The sequence below is a fragment of the Podarcis pityusensis genome (genome assembly GCF_964106645.2).
Source record: "Podarcis pityusensis genome assembly, chromosome: 2".
In the NCBI taxonomy this organism is placed as follows: domain Eukaryota; kingdom Metazoa; phylum Chordata; class Lepidosauria; order Squamata; family Lacertidae; genus Podarcis; species Podarcis pityusensis.
Genome location: NC_138029.1, coordinates 58,778,001 through 58,796,537, shown reverse-complemented (window position 1 = coordinate 58,796,537; position 18,537 = coordinate 58,778,001). Strand labels below are relative to the sequence as shown.

Below are 18,537 nucleotides of genomic sequence, written 5' to 3'. Positions count from 1 at the left end.
CCAGGACCCACATTGGATTACCATTAATCCATAGTAAGACGGAAAGGCCTTCTGTAGAACCATATGTTTTAGGGACAGAATTTAACAACAATATTTCTTCAATAACTCAGGTATGCACATGCCGTGGTGAGAAGAAAGCAAATTCTATGACCTACCACGCTCTTCCTTGTTATTGGCATTTCAGAATGGCAGCATGGGGCTGAACAAGAGATTCTAGGCCAAGGGTCAACACAACAGTCCTTGATCAAAGTAGGAGAGCAGGAGAGAGAACCAATATCTTGCTCAAAATCTTTTTTTTCACACCTAGACCAGTGCCAAGAACTAATTGTGGTGCTAGGAAAAAGTATACTGAAGTGTGTACACATACAGTTTTAGATGTTGTGGAGAATGGTTGGTGTTGCCCAGGTAGCCCAATTTGGACAAACTTCCCTCACTTATAGGTGTTTAATACTTACCATCCCATAGAAGGTGTTATCTGTCCAACTCCACTAGGAGGGAGGGAATAGAAACCAGAAATGTCTGATGTTTGAGAAGGACGGTGTACACCTGGCAGAAAATCGAAACATCAGGAAGTTTAGGCGAAGCAATTTCTAGCTTTCTTTTAAGTAGCATTAACCTGGCTAAAATCGACATGGTTCAAAGGGTTCAGTATTTCTTAGCATCCAATAATCAGAATTGGTTAACTTACTTTGTCTCTCCCTTGTCCCCCATTTCTGGACAAAATAAATATCCTTAGGCTTTCCTATCTGTTAAGATTATCTTCAACACAATACTGCAACCAGACAATCAAGGTACATCAGTGATGGGGTGAGGACTACAGGAAGTGAGTGGGACAAAAGTATCCGGAGTACGCAAAAGATGAGGTTGGTGCGGCGTAGTCAGCCAAGGTAGGGCATTGAAGGAGGTGGCAAGTACAGGAAATGAGTGTGACAAAAGCACATGGAGTAGAGACAAGCTGAAGCTGGTGTAATGCAGCAGAAAAGATTTGAGTTGGGGAGTCCTCAGTTCAAAATCTCACCTCAGCCACCCACAAACTCAAAAGATGGCTTTGGGCCAGCCTTCTCAGCCTCATCCCCAAACCCCTATCTATGATAGAGGGATAGCAGTGTGGGCCTACACCACAGTGCTGCGGGAAGGATGGCAGAGATAATATATGTGAAGTACTTTGAATGCGGTATGTAATTTCTAAGTATTATCATCAAAGTAGAAAAAAACCCAACCACCACCAAGTTAAGTCACTGGTTTTCATATATGGGGTTGGAAAGGTAATTTACTCAGGAATGAGTGGATGGTCATTAGAAGGAGCATGAGTGTGGGAGAAAAGGGGTGGGGAAAGGATTTTTTTCTTTATTCTCAATTCACCCAGCGCACATCAGTTTGCCAAAACAAACTATATGTCTCACTTAATTCTTCCTCCTCCTTTAGGACCTTAGTTTCTTGGTTTCTGCTGCTTCTGTTTAGCACACCAGTTTGTTGACCAACTGGGGTACGTTAGTTCCTAGAGAAGTTTTTATCTCCCTTCCACCCCAACTTTCTATAGTTTAAAATATATCTATGTTAATTACCAACAAGAGACAGAATCTTAAATAGAATGAGCACTATTGTGACATTAGGTTACATTCTTATTGTGTTTGGAAAAAGTGTATGCTGCTTCTTTCTGACTGCAGGTTATGTTTAGCACACACACCTAGGCTGGCTGAATGGCCTTCACGGAATAATAATCTTTTAGGTGGTATGGAAATTCCACCACATGTGTTCGATCTATGATGGTGGTTTCATGTATGAAAGTCATTGCTTGATATCACAAACACTGTATACACGAACCTGTGTGCAGGGTGAAAAGAGAACAAACTATGCAGGTGGTGGCAGTGGTTGTAACTACCTGAGAGACAGCCCTCTGCGGCCTCCAGCCAATGTTACAATATCACACAACTGCTCATAAATCCAAAGCAGTATGGGATGTGGTAATACTCATTCAATGCAGAGCCTCCTGCTTCCATTCTCCATCTGCAAAGATGGGCATTTACACTTTGGTCACATCCAGAAGGACGCTTCAGATTACGCTTCCCACTTCAGGGCAACGTACTTCCAACATGGTGATGTTCATTTATGGAAGTGTTCCCATTGGCTTCTCACATGAGTAAAAATCACGAAATCAGAAACAAGTGGTAAGCCTCATCAAAATTCCCACGTTGCAATTTTAATCGCTGACTGGAATGAGCAGCCTTAATTATTTTTTTCAGTCTGTAAAAATGAATTAAGACAGCTCCTTTCTCTCACATAAGCCGCCTCATCATCAACTTAAGGATGCTGTGGATCTGCTTTGGCGCATGTCCAATCCATGAGGGTCCTTAAGCCATGGGCCTTCCACAGTCAGTCACACTGGGATGCTGTCAGCAGCTACAGCAACAAGCTTAACTTCAAGCCAGCCCATGCAACAGGGGAGCTTTCCATCCTCAGGGTAGACTTGTGTTATGGCTTTTTATTCTAAGAATAAGTCTCTTGAGGTGCACTCACAGAGACTTTCAAAGCCTCTTCAAAAGTCATGGGACTTATTCTGTGGGTATGTTCAAGGACAGCTGGATATAAGGTACTTTGTGTTATATTCCCTGAAGAGCCAAGCAAGATTTGAACTATCCTCATTCACCACTTCCTGCCAGACTTCAATATTTGCCCTTAGCTAAGCTTCTTGTAGGTTATAATTCGTTAACTCTTTTTATTCTTATGTTTTAGGTTTAATTTTCTTTGAATGCTGGTGGGAAATTTTAGATCCAAGAGATCATGTAGAGAACATGTTCAGTTTGTAGGGAGCAGAATGAAAAATCTTCTGAGCCCAGGTCAAACATTCTCAACGTTTTCTGGGGTCTAAAGTGTAGCAGAATAATTATCTAAGGGGCTTAAGATAGCACATGTGCTAACTTCATGACATTTGCTAAACACACTTCTTAACAGCCTTGGTGTTTGGCAGCATGCTTAACCATACAAGGTGCATTGCTTTGCCATTGCTTAGGAGCTTGAGTAGGGTGGGTGGGGGAAATATGCAACTGGTAATTACTACTGTGAAACCATATCCAACTCCAGAAAGCTGTAAGGAGAAATTCTATGAAACAAACATTCTTTACATCTCTCAAGACATGTTTGTTCAGGAATACCTCACTGAGAGTGGATGCAAATGTCTAGGAAGGTCAGGTGGTATAAGTGTACTACCATGGAGAACCACTTGTTTGAAGGCCAAAGAGCTACGAGTGAAAGAAGTACAGCATCACAATGTCTTGGGAGTGGGCAGCTGGGCTGTGTTACAGGATGAGAAACAAGGCTAATAAGAAAGATATGGGCTGCAGCATATAAACTCTACTGGGCCATGAAAATCTCTTGAGCAAAGAGCTTCTGCAGGTGGATGAACCTTACTTTTCTCACACAAGATTCTTATGCTGGGTTGAAATGGGTTTCTGTCAGTGGAAGATCCAAGCCTTAATCCCCATTTATGGAAAACTAAAGACAACAGGACTTGGAGCCTACTGTGTGCTATTCCAGGTGCATTCTCCATTGAAATAAACATTTTAGGGCTATACCACTTGCCCAAATTGTTTCTGAGACAGAAATTCAGAGTTGAGAATGAACATGCACAGGCCATCAAAAGTACCACAGGTACAAGTGAAAACTGCCCCCTGACGATTCCCACGGGCTTGTGAATCTGGGTAAGTTATGGATTATAAATGAAATGGGATTTTCATGATCATCACCACAATCACCTCATCTTCATTAAGGAATTTCAAATAAGAAATGATACACCTGGTTTGTTGCTTGTTTGTGTGTCTGTTCCCAATCTATATAAAAGTACACCCTTAAAACTCAGTAATAAAAAGCGCTATCAGAGAGTTAAAGTGAAAGTAGTTCTTAAATGACAAGCTGTAAAGCTGGTAAATGTAAAATCCTGCGCATCCTAGCATAACCCATCAGTTTTCCTTTGCCCGTGACAAAGAACTGAAGCAATCAAAATGGTCTTGATTTTTTGTTTTTATAAGGGACGCGGGTGGCGCTGTGGTCTAAACCACAGTGTCTAGGGCTTGCCGATCTTAAGGTCGGCGGTTCGAATCTCCGCGACTGGGTTGATCAGTCCCTGCTCCTGCCAACCTAGCAGTTTGAAAGCACATCAAAATGCAAGTAGATAAATAGGTACCGCTCTGGCAGGAAGGTAAACGGTGTTTCCATGTGCTGCTCTGGTTCACCAGAAGCGGCTTAGTCATGCTGGCCACATGACCCGGAAGCTGTACGCCAGCTCCCTTGGCAAGTAAAGAAAGATGAGCGCCGCAACTCCAGAGTCGTTCGCGACCGGACCTAACAATCAGGGGTCCCTTTACCTTTACCTTTAAGGGTAGGAAGTACCTAACAGTTTTGTACCACTGACTGCATTTTCATGACACAATAAGCCAGGACTCCTGGCTGACCCTATCTTACTGTGAAAGAGCAGCATGCTAGTATGCACAACCTATTCTTCCTTTGCATGAGTGGATAAAACAAACCAGGAGAGGGTATCTTATTATGATGTGTGAACCCAGGATTCACGAAGTCAACTTTAACCCTGGCTTACATTTCTGTCTTGATTGAGAGTAGGCTCCTGGGTTCACATGCCACGATAACCATACTTAAATATTGTTTTATGTTCCCATTCAAATTCCCCTAAAATGCAGACCAAGAAGGACACTGGCTGTGTATCCAACTCTACAATTCTATGATTCTGTGATAAGCTATCACATTCCAGTTAGCTTTATCTGCATATGAGAAGAAAGGGACAAAACAACAATAAGCTAGGGATCTTAGTTCATCTTGACATGTGAATGTGGCCACTAACTTTTGTAAGTCAAATATTTTTATTAACACAGAAACAAGGTGCGTATATTCCATAGTTTATAGGATAAATGCTATCATGTGACACTGTGCCCACTACAATATGAGAAAGGAAACAAATTTACGCTGGAAATTTAAAGACAATATTATTATACTGTCATTATTCAACCAATGGAAGTTGAGCCACAACACATCAAATAGCACAGTGGCATATCTCTCACTTATTTTGATGTGCTCTTTGAAGAGATGTCATGCAGAAACCACTAGGGAAAAATGCTTTTGGTCCCAGTCGTATCTAAATAGTCAGCTTAGGCACACCTCAACACTGTGAGGGGGTTGTGAAAGAAAATACCACTAAATGTCAGAAAAGCGTGTGTGACCAAGACCACAACTTGCTCTTGAACCCACATTAATCACTCAGGGCCAAACTTAGATGAGAAGCAGGAGGCCCATGATTAGGATCATACATGTTTTCAGGTTTTATTTTATTTTACTAATTAGCAGCCTCACATGGTTGCCTTGAAGTCTAGGGAAGGGTTCTTCTTTGAGGAAGTGCTTGACCCCTTTCCCCTTCCTGCAATGTCTCCATTCCAAATCATCTAGCAATCCAATCACCCACCAAGATCAAAGCACATTTGCCTTTGTAAGAAGTATTTTTTTAATCCCAAGGAGGAGGGCAAAAGCAGCAAACTGGAACAATTTTTGAGAGTCAAGTGGCCGGTAGGGAATGGTTAAGCACCCCTCCTCCTGCTGCTTCTTTGCTCACAAGGGCCCCTGAATGCTGCTCCTAAAAGTAGAAATACATATGCCAGCAGCTTTGGTGCTTGAGAATAGCTTTCAGACATTCATAGGTGATGTGCAAAATGGATGAGGATGGCCGTGAAATACAGTTCAAGGGTTAATATTTGCAGTAATCATTCTGACTTTCATTGATATGGGTAAAGTTTAGTCAGTTGACAATCCTATTATCAGCCTACCTTTTTTTTTTAACCCATAAGTTTTCTAAAATTGTTTTCAGGCGCCTCCCCTCCTCTCCCCCACTCCCTGCTAAGTAAATAGAGGAAGCTGATAGCATCACAGTTACCTTGTTTCTGGTTGATGTCAGCTGGCAGGTGTGGTGAATGGGAACCATGGCTGAAATGTTCATTGCTGTATGGGATGAGTGGCGTGAGTGGATGGACACCATGGGACGGCTGCACTACAGGAACCTTGTTGGACTGAAAAATACAAGTCAGAGGAGAGAGGGGCTTGAGAAATTTTAGCCTTTTGAGTTTCACAATTCATGAGGGTGGGGTGACAGAGAGACGGAGGCATCCTAAAATGAACCTTACCGATGGCTAAGTAAGTTTTAAAGTAGCTGTCTATGTCAGAAGCAACACAGGGGCTGTTCAACAGGCAGGACAGAAGCCTTAGAGACAAATACATGAAAGCAAACACTCCAGCCTGGGTACGGCTGCAAGTTCTGAATCCAGGTCTGGCTCTGCTTTTGTTAGCAAGATGGTTGGAATGATAATGAATGGGAAACAGGTCCCATCAAAGGGGAGGATTCACAGGCCCATTTATCATGCCACTCTAATTGTCTAAATGTGCTGTGCTCTTGTGTGAAGCACTGGCCAAAGTCTAGAGATTGTTTCTGTGACATGGTCTTCCCAGATGAAGTGCTTATCTCCATCAGTATATCTAAACTAACATAACGTACCACCTTTAGAGTGATATATTTTACTTTTACAGAGCTCATGGAAGCAGGCAAGCAGGCTTGCATGCATGGTGAAGATCACCATACAGCCAAAGAACTGCAGGCTTTCAGGTGCGTCTTGACAGTTTCTTGGGAAAGTCTCGTCTCACAACTACTGCAATCTTTAAGGCAGGGATGGGGAACCAGTGAGTACTCAGATACTGTTGGACTCCCATCACCCTTAGTCAGCGTGACTGATGATAACTGTTAATAGGCACTGTAGTTAAGCAACTTCTGGGGGGTGGGATGTCTCCATCCCTGCTTTAAAAGCTTGCAGGCATGTTGCTGAAGTCACTGAATGGGTCTTTCCCATAGAACTCTCTGTAGAGTGATGGCACCATGGAAAGACCCATGTTGTTGCAGGCCTTTAAACATTGCAGCAGACTGTGGGGTGAGCCTATGGAAAAGGAGGTCCCATGGCACTACTGCATGGTGTATAGAACACCAGAGAGTGGCAAGCACACATGCACAACCTCTCAAACCCATGCTTTGTGGGCCACATCTGATGGGTCTCAGTTTTAGAGGACCCACTTAGAGGAATTACTTTTGAATGGGGGAGTATCCACCAGTGCTGTTATGTGAAGCTACTTCACGTTAAGAAATTATTCTTCAGTCTTAGGGTCCGTAAATGCAACATGCAGGCCTTCACTCTGGGAATTTCAGCTCATTCATAAGGAATGTGTCAAACAAGCACACAACATTCAGCTTCTACCTTGCACCTTCCAAAGGAGGACCACATGATATAGCAGCTGATTCCTCTAAGGTTATTATTATTATTATTTAAAAGCAAGAATTGGAAGAGAAGACTAGACCATGAACCGTCAACCCTTTTCTGACAGAGCAAACACAGAGGAGCTTGTTTTAAAAGCAACATATGAAGAAGCAGTTTTGCTTCTTTCCTGACTGCCTCAAGCATTTCTGCCATTTCATACCTGCCCAGTTTCGCCCACAGTTGCCTTTAAATTGACACTGACTTCACCAGAATTGGAAAAATCAAATTTGTCACTCAGAAACAGAGAAAAAACTCAGAAAATAATCTCATGAGGAATAATAAAGGTAGGATCAGTAGAGGCAAGGATCTCATTCAGTGTTAAAAGTGGAGCACTGCACATGTTCTACATGGAAAAACACTTCAGGAAAGGAAAGGAATGAATCTGCGATTGATAATGTCATGCATATGTTTCGTGGACTGTACACATGATAGGAAGAAGTTGGTCTAATAACTCCTGCTTCTGAGGACCTAACTATATGTTATGGAGTGTATTAAACCACTATCTATCTGCATTTCTCCCAGAATATCTCCCCATTCAATTTTATAAAAATAAATATGCAGGGGACATCACTGCATTTCGTTTTCTGATGCCTTTTGCAAACAGCAGCCAGTGAACTGGAATGGGATAGAGAAATGCTCCAGAGGAAGACATCAGCTGTGCATGTGCTGCCGAAATACACATGTCCCACCATCACTAGAGTTGCCAGGGGTCAGGAGTTAGAGCCCATGGAAAATGCTCTGTTCATTCTGAGATATGCAACCACTGAATGTGCTGCCACCAAATCATACATGATTATCAGGCCACAGCAGATGGTAACACAATGCAACTGTGCCACAACAGAAGCGGGGGGGGGGGGGGAGAGACAGGAAATTGCCCTATTCTCAGACCTACATTTTATTTATCTAACCAAATCTGTACCCTGCCTAACTGTAAATTAAACCTCTACGCGGCTTTATGGTTAAACATATTTTTTTAAACATAATATGCGCATGTATAGAACGTAACTGAAGAAAGTAAGCGAAGCCACAGAGTAAAGTCACAAATTTGTATTATGGCAGGGATCCCCCCCTGCCGTAGAAACTTGTGGGAACCACTAAATACCAATTTCACATAAGAATAACTGGCGATGCGAAGACGACCTCCCCACAACAAATGAAACACAGACAAACAAAGGCAGGCAACCCCCTAAACTTCAGTTTTCACATCCCTGCCCCTCCTATTTTTTAAAAGAATGTAATTTAGGGGGTTGTTTACTTCTGTGAAATGGATGGAATAAAGAGGCCACCTATCAGAGTCCTGTTTGGACTGTGTGCAGCCATAATGAAACCTGGAGTCCTGAGCCTTGCTTCTGAAGTCTAAAGTTGAGAAGGCCAAACTCTGAGCATCTTGGTCAGCCTATAGAGGCATTATGCTGCTGCTATTCACATAGCCAATGATTTACACTCCTTGCATTCACTTCTGTGTCTCACGAGGTTCAGGTTCAAAGCACAAAGTTCTCCAGAAGTCCTGACATGCTACTGCAGCCACGTGTGCAGCCAGTGCAACCCCATATTTGCTTGTTTGAATCAAAAAAGCTTTTCTATGCAGCTCCCTAACCAGCCAAGCAAAATAGCTGGTTTCTGCCACTGCTGGCTTGGCTTGAGAATACCAAGAACTCTCAGGTCTTTTGCCTTCTGGAGTCGACACTGGGAACTAGCAGCCAGCACAACTCTCCCCATTGTACCCAGGGTGCCTCTGGATGGGTGCTTATTCTGGGAAAGATTTTTTTTTTAGGGTTCAAAAATGCCAGCCCTAACCCCTACCCCCGTCAAATTCAATTGGGATTTACCATTCACATGCAAAATCTAGTAAGTTTTTTAAAAAACCAAACTGTTGCCAATGACCCATTTACAGCGACTCATCTGCAATAGTAAACCCCTGTCTAGCTGCACCCCCAGAGGCAGCAGGCCAGGAGGTGGTTAGGCAAATTAAACATCAGTGGGTATTAAGTGGCTAAATGCTCACTGAACTGCAACCAAGAAGAAAGCATCCCCTAAGCTAGGAATGTGAGCACGATGTTCCTGAAGTGAGAAACGAGGTCTCCCACTTGATTTTATAAGTGTTCATACTGTACTCTCAAACACATCAGCCCTATAAAATTAGAGCACTAGTAGTTAATCTCATTGTAGTGAATCGAGCTTAACATCTCAGCCAGGGCTAGCCTGTCTTTTATTCCTGCTTTCCTAAGAAAACACTTTATATTCCAAACAGCACAGCAACACATGACATGATGAGCTAGCTGTGATACTATGAGCTTATTTGGTTATTTATGCCCATTGCTTCTTTTCCTTCCCCATGCCACTTTTTTTCTATGCCACAAACAGCTAATGGACATCAGAAGGCTTCCTACTGTCTCCTCCTGGACAGAAAGGAATATCGACCAGCCAGAGATGCCTTTGTGCACCTCTCCTCCACAAGTGCAAACAGTGGCTTCTCTCCCCAATGCATTATAGAACCAAGACAGGAACCTCTGAAATTGAGTCACCCTGATGATTGCCTACTTTGCCTCCTTGGTTGGGCCAGCTCCGATTCCAACTGTGAATGCATTTACTCAGAAGTAAGAGCTGGTTAATGCAACACCACCTTTTATGCCTGCACTAGCAATTCCAAATGCTTTTGGGTCTCTCTCTCTCTATATATATTGTTAGATTTTTACTGCCAAGGAGGGGGAAGGTAATTGTGGATTTTCTGCCTCAAGTACCAAAATAGCTTGAAATTTAACTTGGGGTGCCACCTACAGTTCTGCGAAACATCTTGGGCCAGCCCTGCCAACAGTCTGCCAAACATGCATGTACAGTGGTACCTCGGGTTACATACGCTTCAGGTTACATACGCTTCAGGTTACAGACTCCGCTAACCCAGAAATATTACCTCGGGTTAAAAACTTTGCTTCAGGATGAGAACAGAAATCATGCAGTGGTGGCGCAGCGGCAGTGGGAGGCCTCATTAGCTAAAGTGGTCTTCAGGTTAAGAACAGTTTCAGGTTAAGAACAGATCTCCAGAACAAATTAAGCACGTAACCAGAGGTACCACTGTATTGGCATAAACATAATATGTGATTTGGGTAATCATCCATATGTAAGTTCTTCTATGCTGGTGCTTTACTTCTCAGCTAATGGCCATGTCAGCACAGATAGTTGGAGCATTCAATCACAGAAGAGTGGTGGTAAGGTCATATAAGCAAGGCCATAAAGATAGGTCTTTGGAAATGTTAAGAAATGTGCAGGTAGTCAGGGCCACCTAGCCAGCAGCTTTAAAACTACTCTAGAGTGCATGACCAATGCTCGACCAATCCTGATGGGTTATTTTCTTAGAACAAGCACAACCTTCCATTTGAAAAGATAACCCTATCAAAACCTTTTTTTGTTTATGGCATGTGGTTAATTCATAATCAAATTAATTGTGAAACTATTCAGCACAGGATTTTCATTAAATTGCAGAAATTTTATTCCAAAGCCTTGCCATCACATTTTTTAAGTATTTAAGGTGCCCCAAGATTCTTTGCTGGTTTTCTGGAAAAAGACTAACATCAATATACCTCTCTGAAGGTTTGCAGATTTATTTGTGTGGTGTTTTTTTAAAGAAAGCTTAGATTGAAGAGATTCCTTTCTTATTAACCCCCCCAATTTTTATTAGTTTTTAAACAAATACGAATACAAGGACCATTAAACATTTATCCAGCAGTACATCTAATTGTGTTTGTTTTATTCATTGACTCAAGACATAAACTTACACATTCAATGTTCAAACATATTACTTAACGTAACCTCCCCACTGAGAATATTTAGTGGTTGGTATAACAAGGTTGAGGAGATTCTTAATAAAAAGTATGTTATCGCTAAAATGCAAATTGGGCTTAAAATCTGAAATGTTTAAGTAAGTAAGTAAGTAAGTAAGTAAATACACCCAACCCTCTCATTCTCTACAAGACTGCCTCAACAGTGAGTTCCTGACAGGCTCTTCTCTTAGTCTCTTGGTAGATCGGGCGATTCCTTAATTCTCTGTGGATACAATCCAATTAAAGTTTTCTTGTGGACTTCAGCAATTTAAGACTTGGCACTCACACCTTTTAGGCAGCCCATAAGAAGTTAACTGCTAAATTAAGTACTTGGCACACTCCCAAAGTTCTTGTGGACACACACCTGCAAATTTCATTTATTTACCAGATACATAATGCCTTTCTTTCTTTTCTTTTTAAAGAGATAAGCAGGTACTACCCTAGTCAATCAAAAATACACCCATTCTAACCACAAAGTTCAAATGACATAACAGTAAAGAGGCTTTTGACTTCCGTGGTGAACCTCGTACCTTAGCTGGGTCTGAAAAGGGGTGTGTGCTTCTACTGGAAAAGCCACCTGCAAGTCTGAGAAATGTCTCTTGTGTTTTCTAAATTTTGTACTCAGGTTCTCAAGAAAGCCAGTTTTCTAAAGAAAAGTGCACAAGCAACACACATCTCTTAGAGCAGAAATGTGCACATGAGGAAAAAATGCTGCATTTCCAAAAAGTTTAAGTCAAGGAACGGCCGTCATCGCCCCCATATTTAAGACCGTATGTTATTATGCCTTGCTCATAGTACATGCTGGTTTTATATTGGGCAGCATTTTGAGATCCAGAAAATAATGACAGTTTGCTAAAGTACCTCGCTTCTTCACAATTTAACACTGGATGAATCCAAAAGTGGACACTCGGTCCTTCCTAAACCTTGTCCTGCCTCACAGACTTAAAGGTTTATCTGCCTCTATAAACTTATCAAGTATGGCTATAAATAGACTCAGTTCACACAATAATGTTGTCAAAACTTAGTGTGAATGAGCAAACGTGTGGGTTTGGTCCTGCTGCTACTGCACTACCCAGAGCTAAGCTGTAGATTGGTTTAGGGTCACAGCCAAACCCAGGTTCATGGTTCATCTTTCCCAGACAAACCATGAGTGGTGAGCGAAGAACAAACTGTGGTTACAGTTTGTGGCTCACCTGGAACGAGATCTATCATAAGCCCAAGTTTGGGCATAATGCTGTGTCAAACCACCCCTTACCTGTAGGTAGGGCAGCAACTACAGGACCAAGGAAAGAGTGCAGCAGCCGCAATCTTTCTTCCAGTGTTTATTTCTGCAACCGACAGAGGACACACAGATGCCAATAACTGAGAACTGCCCCTTAGTTTTGCCTTTTGGAAGCATCCTTAAATAGGAGGGCCAGCCCAAGACATGTTGTTATCTGTGGCAATTTCTTTTCATACACAGAACTAACTGACTGGGTTGCCAGTTGAACACAGGTGACCAGGACACCCTCCGCCGCACTTGAGGGCAAAAGACATAACTTGGTACACACAGCTTTTCCCTCAAACATCTTGCCATCACTCCACACACACATACCCTGGCATCCACCACCTGAGGCAGCTGCCTCACTTGACCAAATGGCAGGGCCAGTTCATATTGCTTTCAGAAATGGAATGAACTAAGTTATTTTTGTTTTTTGCCATTGTGATTCATATTCTGTAACCCTGTGGATGTAGTATGACAAAAGAGATGTAAGCAAATGTTGAGGTCACTTATTAGCCTAAGGAAAGCAGAAAACAGCTATTGACCACAGACAACACCTACACTGAGAGCATCCTTCTTGAGTTTGTACCTTGCATTTGATGAGGCAATTATTCTTTGGGGATGGCAAAGCTAATGCAAATTTCATTGGCACAGGTGATGTTCATCCGCATGTTTCAAAGTAAAGTTAGACTAGGACGAGCATTCTTATAAATGAGCAATGTAATATATCTACTTGTAACCATCCCTTGCTCATGTGTTCTCTGTCACTAAAGGAGAAACATCAGAACTGACCCCGAGATGACCTGGCTCCTAAACTTTCCCCCCAAGGTTTGCCAGAGCATGCTGTTCCATGTCTTGATAAAACTGGGCAAAGATATTATCAAAACTGTCCAAGTAGGCAAAGACAACTGAGTAAATATTTTGGGAGGGACTGAACAGCTTATTTGCTTCCCCAACTCATTAAAAAAACAATTTAAGGAAGGAATACAAAATCTTTTATAAGCATAAGCAAAGCAAAGGCCTTCCACAACCAGACCTTTTAATGCAGAGAAAGAGTTGCTATCTTGAAGCAGCAGAAGTCAAAATCTGGCTTTGTGTGAATGTGGCCAACAAGTGAACAATACCTGTTCCATTTCTGCAAGCATATATTTTACCAATGCCAGCTGCATAGTTTCTTTCACCTTGAAAAGCTAAAGATTATTTACTCCTCTGATGCAGATGCATGGGAGAAGGGGCTGAAAGTGGATGCCTGTGTTCCCATACCAAGATAATGACAGAAAAGGAACCCAGAAGGATGGCTTAGTTAGCAGACATCAATGTTCCTGCTAGAGAAGCTGGTTGGGCTACATTGTTTTTGACACTGCAATGTTCATAGCTCCATTTCTCTTGTGGTCCAGGGCCTCCACGCCCTCAGCAAGCTCCTAGTAGCAATCTTTGGCCACTGGTGAGGTCACTGCGGAAACACCCCACTAAGTTTTGATATGACTTGCTGTGCACTATTCCCAACCAAACATTGTACACAACTTTGCCGCCGCTGCTGAGCAAATTACCATTGTGGTTCTTGCACTCAGGCAAGTGTATCAACTGGTGGTATGCTAGATTAGTCATTTCACCCCCAAAACTTTCCCAGTTTGCTAGCCCCCAAAAGAGCTATTAAAAACAAAAAGAAGAGTGGCTGAGTCTATCAGCTTATACAAGAAGGGAAAGTATTCTACAAAAGAGAGAGGAGTGCTAACTCTGTGGCACTGTAATGTTGACAATGTGAGTGCTTTTGGGTAGGTTTGCTGGAAGCTACTGGATTCTGGAGACAGCTAGGAAAGTTCAGGAACAAAAAGAGCTATGGATCAAAGAGTATTTTGGAGATGGGACAAATAATTATAGGCAAGGGAGGGAAGGAGAAAGAGCCATCCTAACACTTTAGTAAGGCATCTATTTACAGCTTTCTTGAGCCCTAACTTGAGAATTTGCAGTTTAAAAAATAGAACTTTGGAAGTGTTGTGGCATCTGCAGGGATCTTAAATGGCAGCCACCTTTCATTATTGCACTTATCCTGTCACTATATTTCATAGCTGAAACTTAAGCTTGACAGAATTCTACTAGTGAACTCTACTAGAAGTTTCATACAGTGGCCCACATCCAAAAGGAACCATGGACAGGGCTGGGATATGCATCTCAAGCTCATGGTTGCAGCCACCTGCACTTAAACCAGGCATAGGCAAACTCTGCCTTCCAGATGTTTTGGGACTACAACTCTCATCATCCCTAGCTAACAGGACCTATGGTCAGGGATGATGGGAATTGTAGTCCCAAAACATCTGGAAGGCCGCATTTGCCTATGCCTGCCTTAAACTGTCAAGCTACAGCTGCTCACCAAAGGCTACTGCAAATTGCACAAAGAGAGAAAGTTCCCCCTCCAAAATGGGCTTAGAACTTTTCACATCAGCTTTTAAAATGTTGTTTTCTGTACATGTCACAGAATATGGCAAGAGCAATGTCAGTAACTCCTTTGAACCCGCTATCAGGATGTGATCAACATCTAGTCATTTCAGAGTTCGGTGGACTGTTTCTGTTTTCTCACTTTTGCTGTAGACAAGATTGCTTCAGCCCACTGCCATAACAAAAAGGAAATAAGGGAAAGTTAATACCACCTACACTTGGGGTTTTATTATTGCTGGTTCCTTCCCACACTGTCCTTGCTATGAGATCTGAATTCAGGAGAAGTATCTTTGATGCTATTTGTGTCTGACCACATTATAGCAGAATACGTAAGCTTCTCTCTGACACTGGGTACATGATTAGCCCGATAAGAGCAGTTATACGCAACTGAGCCCAAAACTTACGTATAGGTTGAGCCTGTGACTTGCTGGGTCAGCAAATAAATAACAATTTGGCATTTAAAGGCTGCACTCAGACAAAATGTCACAACTAGCCTCATTCAGCTTATGAAGTGGAGGCAGCAGGCCCAGACAGAGGGGGGGGGGCATATGGGCCACTTGGCCCGGGCCTCCGATTCCAAAGGGGGCCTCAGTCAGCATATTTATCTATATTTTCCATTTTGTACTGCAGATACAGTTCAAGCCTTGAAATAAAATTGTTTGTCAGCATAACTTTTGTGAAAATTACTTATATACTTACTTATTTATAAGACTTCAGTTATCCCCAGGGTAAAAAAAGGGGGGGGGCACATTATCTACCTGGCCAGTGCCTCCGCCTGGCTCTGCAAGGCCCTGGGAGGCAGGCAACAGTCATCATAACATGCAAAGTTTTTATCACAGTGAAGAAAGGAGGGCCAGTGTGTGTACAGAAGAATGAATTGGTGGTGTTTTGTTAATGCATGGGTGCATTGCATGCTTTAAGTACTGCAGGGCAAAATTACGAGAAAGACTTCTGCAGTCAATGGACGAAACAGTAGTCTAACAGAAATTGCATAGGGAGACAGGAAGCAGCCCTTGGCCCATCTAGTTTCCTACAATGACTGACAGTGGCTATTCCACAGCCCTGTCGGGAGATGCTGGAAACTGAACCTGGTGTGCAAATCATGTGCTCTGAGCACTGGGCAGCAGTCCATTCCGTAAGATGTCACTATAGTGACAATGACATAAGATGCTCTTCACAAATATCACAGCTCTGCACAGCTGGAGTGTTGGGGTGTGAGTCTGAAACCAGCAGAGAAGGATGCCAAGTTGGATAATAACTCCTTTTTATCTACCAGGATAAACAGATGAGTGCATTTTAATCTTTAAGGATGCAATCTTAGGCACACTAAGCTGGGAACAAGCCCCACCAAGTGAGATTTGGAGTAAACATGTACAGTGGTACCTCGGATTACATACACTTCAGGTTACAGATGCTTTAGGTTACAGACTCCGCTAACCCAGAAATAGTACCTCGGGTTAATAACTTTGCTTCAGGATGAGAACAGAAATTGTGCTCCGGCGGCATGGCAGCAGTGGGAGGCCCCATTAGGTAAAATGGTGCTTCAGGTTAAGAACAGTTTCAAGTTAAGAATGGACCTCCGGAATGAATTAAGTACTTAACCTGAGGTACCACTGTATAGATAGGGTTGTGCTAAAAAAAAAGTTTTTAAAAAAAAACCAAGGCAAAAAAACACCAAGTAATGGGAAGAATTGTCATCTTTATCATAGCCATATTCCAGAGATACCTATTAGTGCAGAATTCATCTGCGGAAGACCACGACATTCTTACTTTATTTATGTAATTGTTTATGCCCTAATAATCCATTTTATGTATCATTAAATGACATAATGGATTCAAATAACTGTGAGTAAATATGGAAATTCTAAATTTCTAGACATTATACTCTTTATGCAAATGGTAGCTTGCAGTAAGTTTCTGATTTATTTTTTTAAAAGGAGGTTTTTAATTATGGAAGAACTAAGCATTTTCTTTCTTGTTTGCTTTGCAAGCATTTCTCTTTTCAGAGGAAGTTGCGGGTGCTTCAGAAGAGAAAAAATAGTTTGGATGTGGAAAAATAAAGGTCAAAAGGTTCAACAGAGGCTATTTGTGTTGCCCCAGCAGTTGAAGGAGATGAGAAGTGCAGATACTAAATTTCTGCTGGGGCAAAGAAGTCATGTGATGCCTCATATCATTTCCCAGTTATGTTTAGAAGGGGAAAAAACCCCAACCTCACTCTGACCAGTATTTTAGCCATGTAGAAAGCCCAGGTACTCTCCAGCTGATACTTGGTTGTTATCAAATGCTCCACCACTATGCTCTTCAACAAAAGAATGACATTAATGGGGGGGGGGAGGTCTGTGTTGGAAGAGTGCATCATTACAATTTCCCCACATTGTGCCAAAGGCCTGAGATGATCATAATAAAAGTTCTGTTCCATGTAATCAAATTGTACTTTTTTAAAAAGTCTGTAATCCTCTTCACTTTTGGTGCTAGTTAAGGCACATTATATGTACAACATAAGGCCTTTCTTCTCTAACCTTGGTGATGGAGGACATATGTTGTAACCTGATCCTTTGGTAAAAAGATGCCTTTGTGTGTATGTGTTGTTTGTTTTTAAAGATGCTCTGTGGATTGATCAAACTTGGAAATTTTATACAAAATACCCACAACTAAAACTGCAGTCAAACAGCATCCTTTTAAAATAAATCACATTCAGTTACAGAAAGGTTTCTGAAAGAACTTCCAAATGAGTTTTCAGAAATATTATTGGCATTTCAAGTTAGGTTCTCTGAATTGACTGGACCCTCCAAAAATTAACATGCTGATGCAACCCTAGAAAAGGGGAGATTCTCTTTTTTCCGAACAACAGATAGTCTGAATATTTTGAATACCTCAGCTCACTTGTACAAAATTGCATATCTAATGGAAAAGAACATGAGGAAACCATGCAGTATCGTTAAACAGAGTTTAGCATCTTATTTATTTGCTCATAACTGGACTTGACGCCTCTTTAATCACACCAATTCCTACTTCTTATAAACAAAAACACTGCCCTGAAAGTATGGAAGGGAAATGTGAAATATCTGAAGTGAATCATGGGGGTTTCGATTCTTCCAACATCAGAAGGGGTGAAACTTGATTGCTTCACACTTGATTGCTTGAGTTCCTCTCAATCTGACACTCATGCAAGTTTATCAATGACTTGCGTTTCTCCTTTGCAAATATAAGGAGAATAGAGGGGGTCAAGTGGGGACCACCAAACACTGCCTGGTTCATTACATGAAGCTGACTGTCTATGGTATGCTACCTGGTTACTGTGGACTTCCAGGCATCCACAGAAGAATCACTCACTCACTTTGCCTTCTACAAATATATGAACATAGAAAGCTCCCTCATACAATATTGTCTATGCTGACTGGCAGAGACACTCCAGATTTTCAGATGGGGGCATTCCCAGTCCTGCCCTTTTTCATGTAAAGCAGGTGCTCTACCACAAAGCTATGAGCCTTCTCTCCCTACCCTCCAAGATGTGCTTCAAAATGCCTGACTGCCACTACTTGGTCTGAGATGCTGAAACCAGACTATAATTCCTTGACAGCTTTGCACCAGAACTGAAGCAGGTGTTTTATTCCCTTGGTTGTTCTCAGTCTGCCAAAACACTGTTTCTACGCAGAGGCCAGGTCAC

General features: G+C 42.1%; 1 protein-coding gene across 12 annotated transcripts in view; it reads right to left on the bottom strand.

The window, feature by feature from the left end:
* TCF7 (transcription factor 7) overlaps positions 1-18,537 on the bottom strand; it is a 115,357-nt gene that overhangs the window by 35,123 nt on the left and 61,697 nt on the right. For all 12 annotated transcript variants that reach the window (XR_013983438.1, XM_080997213.1, XM_080997214.1 and 9 more), the window contains 2 exons: positions 5,933-6,065; positions 456-546 (listed from right to left, as the gene is read on the bottom strand). Coding sequence is in view for 11 of the 12 variants with exons in the window: in XM_080997213.1 (XP_080853339.1) it covers positions 456-546; positions 5,933-6,065 (224 nt within the window). In the remaining variant the exon portion in view is untranslated. The remainder of the gene's footprint in view (positions 1-455; positions 547-5,932; positions 6,066-18,537) is intronic.